General features: G+C 38.5%; 1 protein-coding gene across 6 annotated transcripts in view; it reads right to left on the bottom strand.

Moving 5' to 3' along the window:
- Window positions 1-11833, bottom strand: part of RAVER2 (ribonucleoprotein, PTB binding 2) — a 104148-nt gene that overhangs the window by 41827 nt on the left and 50488 nt on the right. For 4 of the 6 annotated variants that reach the window (XR_010114585.1, XM_063613312.1, XM_055234917.2 and 1 more), the window contains exons 4-5: window positions 9796-10002; window positions 1896-2022 (exon numbers count right to left, since the gene is read on the bottom strand). Coding sequence is in view for 5 of the 6 variants with exons in the window: in XM_063613312.1 (XP_063469382.1) it covers window positions 1896-2022; window positions 9796-10002 (334 nt within the window). In the remaining variant the exon portion in view is untranslated. The remainder of the gene's footprint in view (window positions 1-1895; window positions 2023-9795; window positions 10003-11833) is intronic. The other 2 variants (XM_055234916.2, XM_055234918.2) reach the window with 1 other exon arrangement.

Below are 11833 nucleotides of genomic sequence, written 5' to 3' on the forward strand. Positions count from 1 at the left end.
GAGGGCTGGCTGTGCAGAAAGACCAACTCTATAAGGTGAGGTGGAGCTTTGTACCATGTGATATCAGCCTGACCTTCTAACTTCCAGGGAATGGAAGCAAACTAGAGACTGAGTTCAATCAAGGGGCCCATCAATCACACCAACATAGTGAAACTTCAATAAAAACTCTGGACATTGAAGTTGAGTAGAGATCCCCAGTTGGAAAACATATTGATGTGTTGGGAGGGTGACGTGGCCTGATTTGATGGGTAGAGGACACAGAAGCTGTGCATTCAAGACCCTCCAAGACTTTTCCCTAAGTGCATCTTCCCTTGCCTGTGTCCTTTATAATAAAACTGTACTCATAAGCATAGTGCTTTCCTAAGTTCTTTGAGTCATTCTATTGAACTATTGAACCAGAGGGCATTGTGGGAACTCCCAAATTTGTAGTTAGTTGGTCAGAAGTGCACATGGCCTGGAGAATCCCCTGAACTTGTGTCTAGGTCTAAAGTGGGGGCAGCCATATGGAAGATTGAGCTCTTAACTTGAGGGGTCCGTGCTAACTCCAGGTAGTTAGTGCTAGAATTGAATTGCAGTAGGTGAGCTGGTGTTAGACCAGTTGGGACTGAAACATAATAAATGTATTTAATATATTTGCTCTACACATATTTGCTCTAAACTTAAATGTTGAATACATCAGTTCCCCCTTATCTGCGAGCGATATGTTCCAAGACCCCCAGTGGATGCCTGAAACCATAAATAGTACCAAAACTTATATATGCTATGTTCAAACTTCGTTTTCCTTCTTCATAATTTCATGGATAGAAAATACATTCTTACTGTAGATCTTAGCAATTTCAGCACACTGTTTGTTTTTCCCTATTAAGTTGGAAACATTTTAACCTTTTCACTGAAAGGATGCACTTTACAGCTTCTCTTTGGCATACCCAAACTGCCAGCATCACTACTCTTGTGCTTTGGGGCCATTATTAAGGAAAATAAGGGTTACTTGAACATAAGCACTACGATATCATGACAGGTGATGTGATAACCAAGAAGGCTACTAAGTGATTAATGGGTGGGTAACGTATACAGAGTAGGTACACTGGACAGAGGGATAATTCATAGCCAAGGCAGAAGCAGCAGAATGGCAAAACATTTCATCACACTACTCAGGATAGCATGCAATTTAAAACTTATAAGTAGTTTATTTTTGGAATTTTCCGCTTAATATTTTCAGACTGCAGGTAACTAAACTGTGGAACACAAGAACATACATAAGGGGAGACCACTGTAGAGGCATTCATTTCCTCATAATGCTAAAACAGACATTTTTGTACATAAAAAGTTGTACATTTCAGAATGCACAGAAGGTAAGCTCTTACTAGAGAAAGAATACTAAATAGGTAGATATTTAATGTATACTGATATTATAAAGATTTGCATAATACTTAGAAAATAATGTTTTCATCATTTGCTACAAAGTAAAAGAATTTTACAACAAAAAGGGGAAGAACAAAGAGGAAACAAACACTTGGCACTTTTCAACAAAATAATTCTGCTAAAATATTACATAGAAGAGTATTAATTCTTTGTTGATATAGGTTATAACAATGCAGTGTGTTAACCTTTACCTTGGTCTATAAATTCATGTCAACTAAGAGCTAAACAGAAGGTTTGATATTTAGCATTTATTAATAGTAAAACAAATACCACATAAGCAGGTTGTATATATCAAAAATAGTCAAAATATATCACCTCAGATTCTTGTTAAAATTCATTAACAGGTCCTATAAAATATTTTATACTAATTTAAATACATTTTTCACAAATCAATGTATTTTTTCATATTTCACATGTGAAAAAATTAACTTCATGCTAGCATTCTTTAATCAGTATACATACATGGTCCATACCTGGTTTAACAGCTCGTCCACATAACTGGGGCTGTAGAAGAACTTGCAACATGGCAGGGTTGTTTAAACTTTTCATAATTTGTACTGGATTTGGCTCTGGAAGTAAGCCCTTTTGATTACTGTGCATCTGCAATGAATATAGAAATAAGAAACATTAGAACAAGCATAAGTACAAAGACATAATTTCAAAGGCTTTCTTCCAGAAATCCTCATTCATCTGACAAGATCTATTTTATGATAAACATAATTTGATTTATATTATATATCTATTTTATACTCTCTACTGCAGTTCTCAATTATACATATGGCAAAAAATCCTCATAGAACGTCTCAGGTAAATACCAACTGGCTTTAAGAGGACCGACAATTTAGTACAATGAGTCTCATCATATCATACAAATAGAAGGATGACAAGGGAATCTGAAGTTATTAATAACTTGTTGACACAATATGGATACTTTGATACTACAGAAGAGCCTTCTTATAATGTTGATTTAAAGTTTAATTGGCCAGGCAAAGTGGCTCACACCTGTAATTGTGGCACTTTGGGAGGCTGAGGCAGGAGGATCACTTGAGCCCAGGAGGTCAAGATCAGCCTGGGTGACATATTGAAACCCTGTTTCTGTATTTTTACAAATAAAAACAAAATGAAGCTTAACAATGTGGGTTGCCTTACAATTCAAAATCTTTTTTTTTTTTTTTTTTTGAGACAGAGTCTCGCTCTGTCACCCAGGCTGGAGTGCAGTGGCGTGATCTTGACTCACTGCAAGCTCTGCCTCCCGGGTTCACACCATTCTTTTGCCTCACCCTCCCGAGCAGCTGGGACTATAGGCGCCTGCTACCTCGCCCGGCTACTTTTTTGTATTTTTAGTGGAGACAGGGTTTCACCATGTTAGCCAGGATGGTCTCGATCTCCTGACCCTGTGATCCACCACCTCAGCCTCCCAAACTGCTGGGATTACAGGTGTGAGCCACCGTGCTCAGCTCAAAATCTTCTTTATTATTGTTTTTTATTTTTATTTTTTGAGATGGAGTCTCACTCTGTTGCCCAGGCTGGAGTGCAGTGGCGCGATCTCGGCTCACTGCAAGCTTTGCCTCCTGCCTCAGCCTCCCAAGTAGCTGGGACTACAGGCGCCCGCCACCACGCCTGGCTAATTTTTTGTATTTTTAGTAGAGACAGGGTTTCACCATGTTAGCCAGGATGGTCTTGATCTCCTGACCTCGTGATCCACCCACCTCGGCCTCCCAAAGTACTGGGATTACAGGCATGAGCCACTGCGCCCAGCCCAAAATCTTCTTTTTTATAAAGGTCTTTACTTGATTAACTTAATATGAGATTAAAATCAGCTGGTCTTACATACATGCACTTGAGTAGCTTCCTAAAAATATGAAATAATTTTCAGTTTTAAAAACCAGCTTGATGGATGAGGATATTAATATATATAATTACATAAAAGATAAATTAAAAACTTTTAGCTATGAGAAAATGGAGAGCTGACAAGGACAACTGGAACCTTCTCCCAACCTAGATACTGCGAAATTGAGAGGGAGAAGGTATGCCTCCAAGAAACTGACATAAAGCCTGTGAGAAACCCCTGGGGAGATAGAAGATGTGAAGGTAAACATCAGCAGAGAGCATGAGAGTGCATGGGTCCACACACAGGATAATTCAGGGAAGGACTTTTGAGTTGTGTAACTACTTTGCCTTCAGAGAGCATGGCTTTCTTGGCCAGGACAGCAAGGTAGGAAAACAGCAGCATCACCCCAGTGACAGCCATAGGACCAACGAACAGCAGGATGGCACGCAAGTGCAGAGACAATGGGGACAAGATAACACTAGGCGGGCAAACCAGCTGGTCACTGAAAACCTTCCCACCTCACTGACCTTTTCAGGTCCTCCCACACCCACTCTGCAGGATAGAAGAGTTACAGCGGAGGAAGGCAGAACTTGGAAAAGAGCAGGGGTGGAAATGAAGAGAGGCTCTCTAAGGTGCAGGACTGCCTGGCTGGGGTGGGAAAAGGGCTGGGCTCAAGCCTAGATGGTGAAGGCAGAACTTCTCTGCCCTGAGGTCCTTGCGTGCCTTCCCTTAACCCTAGCTAAGACAAGGCTTTAGCTTCCCTCTGTCCATCCCCTTCCCCACAACCTCTAAACAGTGACATACAGAAAGGTGATAGCCCCCACAGGAAATGTATATTCATATATTCAAAACAAAAATAGCTAGACATTTGGAGAATGCAGTCACTAAAAAATAAAAGCAACAAACTGAACCACGTATAAGAGAGAAAGCAGAATTATGAATAGAAAATAATAAGAATGTCAAATAAATGTAATAGACATTACAAAAATAAAATGGATTTTTACTCATAACATGAAGGAAGGACAAGCAGTTTTTAAAGAATAACCAATGAGAAATGCTAGATTATGAAAAACATAAGTATTGAGAAAAAATAATAGCAGCCCTCACTTACTGTAGACTTGGCATTGTTTTAAACACTTTACATGAATTAGATCATTTAATCCTCAAAAAACCAATTCTATAAGGTTAGTATTATCTCCATTCCATAGATAAAGAAACTGAAGGAATTCATGAAGCATTATTATTAACATTTACCCTGTGCTTTAACAGATAGGTTAAATAGAATACATGTGACTAAAAAACAAAATAGTAATTTTTTTTTTTTCTGGAGACAGTCTCGCTGTGTTACCCAGGCTGGAGTGCAATGGTGTGATCTCGGCTCACTGCAACCTCTGCTTCCCGGGTTCAAGCAATTCTCCTGTCTCAGCCTCCCAAGTAGTTGGGATTACAGGTGCTTGCCACCACGCCTGGCTAATTTTTTTGTATTTTTAGTAGAGACTGGGTTTCGCCATGTTGGCCAGGCTGGTCTCAAACTCCTGACCTCAGGTGATCCACCTGCCTTGGCCACCCAAAGTGCTGGGATTACAGGTGAGAGCCACCGCACCTGGCCCAAAATAGTGATCTTAAAGATCCAGTTAAAGAAACTGAAACTTTCAACAAACAAGAAAAAGCAGGGTGACGAAGAAAACGGAGGTAGAAGCATCAACACTTGTAATATTAGAAGTCTCTGAAGGAGAAGAAAACAAGATCTTTGAAGAAATAATGGCTGAGAAATTTCCCATTACTAAAGAACAATTGAAGAGCATAGAATGAAAGGGTTCACAGTCTCCCAAATATGATTTCCAAAGAAAAAACACACCTAGTCACATTTGTGTGACATTTAAGAACATCAAAGCCAATAAGAACAACAAAAAACCTTCTAAAAACTTCCATTTAAAAAGAACGTATCTCTAAAGGAACAAGAAATAAATTAATATAATCTTCTTTCTCAAAGCATCAACATTAGATTCAAGAAGACAATGAATTAATATTTTCAAAGTATTGTAAGAAAAGAACTCTGAGCCTAGATTTTTAGATTCATCTAAGTTATTTAATATCACAAAGAAATAAAAATATTCTCAACTATACAAGTTCTCAAAAGTTTTTACCACAAGAATACTATCTTTCAAAATGCCCTAGGAGGAAGTAATCCAGCGAGAAAAGAAATAAATGCAAGATGTTATTATATAATATGTCGAAATTGAGGTATGCAATATTGTAATTTTAATCTTGTATACAAAGCCACAACCATAAAAACACCCCAAAAACATTTAAGACTATCCTAATGTAAAAATGTAGACACCAATATGATGATAGGTATGGTAGGAAGGAGGAAGCAGATGGAGGTGAGAATTTAAGCGAGTAGACAGAAGTTCTGATAAACCTATGCATGTTAAAAAGTTAGGGACAATTGGCCGGGCATGGTGGCTCAGCCCTGTAATCCCAGCACTTTGGGAGGCTGAAGCAGGCAGATCACTTGAGGTCAGGAGTTCAAGGCCAGTCTGGCCAACATGGTGAAACCCTGTCTCTACTAAAAATACAAAAACTAGCTGGACGTGGTGATGCACGCCTGTAATTCTGCTACTCAGGAGGCTGAGGCATGAGAATCGCTTGAACCCAGTAGGCGGAGGTTGCAGTGAGCCAAGATCGTGCCACTGCACTCCAGCCTGAATGACAGAGCAAGATTCTATTTCAAAAAAAAAAAAAAAAAAGTTAGGGACAGGGACAACTACCAGCAGGATAAAGACAGAATGTCTAACTCTCAAACATCACTAAAGAACTTAAGGAGAAATCATGATTATTTCAATAGTTGTAGAAATATTCTGATAAAGTTCAGTACCTATTTACGATATTAAAAAAACTCAGAAAACTTGATATTACCAAAGGATATGTACCAAAAACCTATAGAAAACATTATCTAGAACATCTAATTTTTAAGACTGAGATTTCTCACTGTCACTACTATCTGACTGTAAAGGGCCTGCATGCCATGCTAAGGAAGGTGAACTTATGCAGGCATTAAAGAATATTAAGCAAGAGAATGACATAAGCTGATCTGAGGATGAGAAAGATCTCTCCTGTGCACTGTGCAAGATGGATTAGAAGGGGAAAGACTAATGACATGGGACCACACAGGGAATTATTCTAATCAGAGAGATGAGAAAAGATAAGACCCTGAGTGAAGTAATCAAGATGCTGACAAGGTCCCAAGGATTTGAGAGATCTTAGGAGGTGAAATTGAAAGGATGTGATAGTATTTCTGACATTTACATTAGAAAGTGGGTGAGGGAGACAAATCACGATTAACTGAGTTTTTGATTCACATAGTTTTCGTTTGGATGAACTGATGCCATATATAGATATTATAGAACATAGAAAAGCAGTCCCAGAAAAAAAGTCTTCTTTGAAATGCTGAAATTGAACTATTTATATAGCATGAAGTGGGAATGTCTAAGAATCCCTTGGAAACATAATTTAGTACTGAGAGCAGTTTGGTCTGAAATTATATGCTTGGAAGTAATCACTAATAGGCATATATAACAGGAAGAAAATGAGAAGGCAAAATATGGAAATCTACTGGTATCAGCTCTTAGGGGGAAAAAATAAGTTAGGGAAAGAACACACAGGCAGATAGGAAAATGAATGGTGTGGCAGAATTCAAGGTAGTAGAGAGTTTTGTTTTGTTTTGCTTCGTTTTTGAGACAAGGTCTTACTTTGTCACCCAGGCTGGAGTGCAGTGGTATAATCACGGCTCACTGCAGCCTCAAACTCCTGGGCTCAGGTTATTCTCCCACCTCAGCCTCCCAAGTAGCTGAGACTAACAGGTGCACACCACTAAGTCTAGCGAACTTTTTGTAGAGACAGGGCTTCACCATGTTTCCCAGACTAGTCTCAAGTTCCTGGGCTAAAACAATCCTCCCACCTTGGCCTCCCAAAGTGCTTGGATTACTGGCGTGAGCCACTGTGCCCAGCCAGTAGAAGGCTTTAAATGTTGCAAAGGGACCAACCAGTAAAAGACTGAAATGTAGTCACTAGATCTGAATATTTAAAAACCCCTGTTAATTTAATGAGAAAAGATTCACTTGAATAGTGGAGGCAGAAACTACATTGCATTAGACTTGAGAGGGAAATGGAAAATTAAGAAATGGTGACAATAAGTGAGGCCTAATTCTTCAGGCAACTCTGGTTGCATGGTTATAAAGCCCAGTATCTTTTGCTGTGCAGAAGCTCTTTAGTTTAATTGGATCCCATTTGTCTATTTTGCTTTTGTTGCCATTGCTTTTGGTGTTTTAGTCACGAAGTCTTTGCCCATGCCTACGTCCTGAATGGTATTGCCTAGGTTTTCTTCTAGGGCATTAAAAGAAACTACCATCAGAGTGAACAGGCAACCTACAGAATGGGAGAAAATTTTTGCAGTCTACCAATCTGACAAAGGGCTAATATACCCAGAATCTACAAAGAACTTAAACAAATTTACAAGAAGAAAACAACCCCATCAAAAAGTGGGCAAAGGGTATGAACAGACATACCCTTCTTTTGAGAAGAAGACATTTATGCAGCCAACAGACACATGAAAAAATGCTCATCATCACTGGTCATTAGAGAAATGCAAATCAAAACCACAGTGAGATATCATCTCATGCCAGTTAGAATGGCGATCATTAAAAAGTCAGGAAACAACAGATGCTGGAGAGGATGTGGAGAAATAGGAATGCTTTTACACTGTTGGTGGGAGTGTAAATTAGTTCAACCATTGTGGAAGACAGTGTGGTGATTCCTCAAGGATCTCGAACTAGAAATACCATTTGACCCAGCTATCCCATTACTGGGTATATACCCAAAGGATTATAAATCATGCTATTATAAAGACACGTGCACACATGTTTATTGTGGCACTATTCACAATAGCAAAGACTTGGAACCAACCCAAATGTCCATCAATGATAGACTGGATTAAGAAAATGTGGCACATATACACCATGGAATACTATGCAGCCATAAAAAAGGATGAATTCACGTCCTTTGCAGGGACATGGGTGAAGCTGGAAACCATCATTCTCGGAAAACTATTACAAGGACAGAAAACCAAACACTGCATGTTCTCACTCACAGGTGGGAACTGAACAATGAGAACACTTGGACACAGGATGGGGAACATCACACACCAGGGCCTGTCGGGGGATGGGGGGCTGGGGGAGTGATAGCATTGGGAGAAATGCCCTGTGTAATGACGAGTTGATGGGTGCAGCAAACCAACATGGCACATGTATACCTATGTAATTGGCTGAGTACTCAATAGTCTTCCTTGCTTTGGCATTAGCCTACATCCAAGCATCCTCACATTCACTCTGCAACCAGACCACTTGCCACTCCTCAAGCACTGTGTGAGTAGTTTCTGTTCCACCTAGAGTGACTACTCACTCTTCCTCTTTAGGGTTGCCAGATGTAGCAAGTAAAAACACAGAATGTGCAGTTAAATTTGAAGTTCAGATAAACAATGAATGATTGTTTTAGTACAAGTATCTCATGCAAAAATCTGTATTTTTGTGACAATCCTATTCACTTCTCATCAAGTCAATATCTCATCCATTCGTTAATGTCACACTCAAATGTCACCTTCAGCATAAAGTCTTTCCCAATTCCTTCAAAAATGTATACCTTCCTTCATTCAATTAACAAATATTTACTATGCTAAGTACTAGGGTAAAAACTGTGAGGAAGGTATAGTCTCCATCTCCAATGATCCTCCAGGCTAAAGAAGTAGAGAAGAATGGGTAGACAGTTACTATAAAGAAGTAAGTACGATGTGCCGCATAAGCAAAAAGAAGGCATGTATTTTCCTCTACACGTGAAAACTTCTTGAAAAAAGAGGCAGCTGGGTACGGTGGCTCACGCCTGTAATCCCAGCACTTTGGGAGGCTGAGGCGGGTAGATTACCTGAGGTCAGGAGTTCGAGATCAGCCTGGCCAACATGGCAACATCGTCTCTACTAAAAATACAAAAATTAACAGGGCGTGGTGGCATGTGCCTGTAGTCCCAGCTACTCGGACACTGAGGCAGGAGAATTGCTTGAACCCAGCAGGCAGAGGCTGCAGTGAGCTGAGATTGCGCCACTGCACTCCAGCCTGGGTGAAAGAGTGAAACTCCATCTCAAAATTAAAAAAAAAAAGAAAAGAAAAAGAAAAAGGAGGCATGTTACACTCAAAATTTATAACACAAGAGGAACTCAATATTTGCTGAATAAATGAAATTCCTTCAAAAATTTCTCAAGATAAATACACTTTACTAAACACAATTTCTTTTTTTGGTAATGACTTCTGGCTTGACTTAACAAAGAAACCATTTAGTTAACTTTTTTTTACAAAAAGGAAAAGTCTTCAGTGTGATGGAAATGCAATGATGGTGCAATCGACAATCAATTACTTTGGCTAGATTGGATAGATTAAAATAGTATTAGAATTTTCTATACTCTAAAAAAAGAGAAAGAAAGAGAAAAAACTTACCACACGTTGAGCCGCTATCAATGCTGCTAATGTACTTCGCCCTGGCGCTCCAGGGGCACAGAAGGAAACCTGGACTTTGCTGCCCTTGATGGTCATACTGTCTGCTGCCTGCTGGACCTCTTCAGCATGCTCCGCAGTGCTATATTCAACCACTGCAAAGCCACCAACGTAACTGCCTTCATCCTGTGCAAGCTGATACAATACATTCTATTAAATAGTAATTCCGATCTTTACTTAGAAACATTTATTTGCAATATATAATTTTCAAATTCAAGAACAAGTGCACTGGAGCATGATACTGATGGAAATAACATATTCTTTCTTTATGAAAATGTTTACTAATTGCTTAGATGTAGTTCTTCCTGAAGACAGGAAGATAGGAGTCTGTCACGTTTCTATTCAATTCTTTGATTTTCTAATTTATTTTAACAGTAAAAGCCCAAATGGTAATAGTCTCTACATGTTAAGAAATATATAAACTGGTAATTTATAGGAAAATAGGAGGACACAATAATTACAGCTTTCCTTAAAAGAAAATCACCAGGTAAATGGACAGTGAAACATACTGAACAAATTATTTGACCACACATCAGTGGAAAATAAAGTTAGTATTATCAAGAGAAGGTAGGAGGAACATTTCATTTTTCTTTCACTATTTTAGGCAGATCCCAGGAATTTAGTCAAGTATACCAAGGCAAACCTTATTTAGGAAAACTGTGTCCCAGGTTTATTAAAAGCAACACACAACTTTTATTTCTGAATGTGCCCTAAATAAACTCCTGCCATGTAGAACTCGATTTATTTCCAGTCACCCACCTGTAAGAGTGTAAAGGAAGATACTAAAGTCCTGGATCTGAAAAGACTGGTACAAAGAGCAAAAATAAAAACAAGATAAGACACTAAAACGTTTCTAGGTTTTGAACACGTCTGAATTATCTTACATACATTCACGCTATAAAGTGACAAATGACACAAAATTCAGCTTAGTATGTCTTTGAGAAGACACATTTCCAATACTTCTATTTGGGTGTGGCATCTCATAAGCTGATATTACAACTAAATCACTTCTTAGTCCTTCTCAGTTTCTTTTCTCTTGTTTTTGAAGCTTAACTTTCTTCTACTTCCTTGTATATTTAGATTGTATATTTAGATCAAATTTCTATCTTTTCCTTCACATTACTTCTTCCTTTAAAAACTGTCAACAAATATCTTTTTCCTCCACAAAGCTTTTTCCAATCACACAGGAAAAGGAAAAACATCTACCTCTTCTAAACATTTCTCCAACAACCCTATTCCTCTTATAATCCAAACCAGGTCTTAAAATCAGGTTTGTAAAAGCCACTAATTAATCATTTTGGTCTCTTGACCGCAAGGTAAGAGGCTGTGTCTTTAATACAGTCTATGCCAACCTACCATGCAAAAGAGCCTGAGGTTAACAGACCCACTGATAAACAGCCATCCCAAAGCTGCTTTATTAATCTTTTGAAAACTTTAAAAATGTTTTTTTACTATTCTATTTCATTATAATGATCTTCATGCCTGTATAAATTATAATATTTTAAGTCTTTCAAAAAACAAAATCATTTTAAGTCCACAGCATCAGTAGTTTCAGAGAGGGCTATTTCAGTTCAATATGAGAGCCACTCAACGACACAATGGTCTGACTTGTGATGTAGTTAATTTTCCACTCTTTTGAAGTATTTTAGCAGAAGCTAAATGGTCACTCAAAAATATGGTAGCAAATATTTTCTATGACATGTAAAGCTACACTAGATAATCTCTAAGGGCTCTTCTAACCCTGGGGTTCACAATTCAAACACAATTTATGATAAACGGCTTTTCTCTTCACTTCTGCTTCAAAGGCCTCAAATAAATGCCATAGGATGACAATATTATATAATTCTTAGTATTCAAGAAGAACATATCAATAAGCCATTCCTAGAGCTTTGGGAGGCCAAGGCAGGAGGATCACTTGAGCCCAGGAGTTTGAGACCAGCCTGGCAATATAGCAAGACCCAATCTCTACAAAAAATAAAAA

The sequence above is a fragment of the Symphalangus syndactylus genome, chromosome 19 (assembly GCF_028878055.3).
Source record: "Symphalangus syndactylus isolate Jambi chromosome 19, NHGRI_mSymSyn1-v2.1_pri, whole genome shotgun sequence".
NCBI lineage: Eukaryota > Metazoa > Chordata > Mammalia > Primates > Hylobatidae > Symphalangus > Symphalangus syndactylus.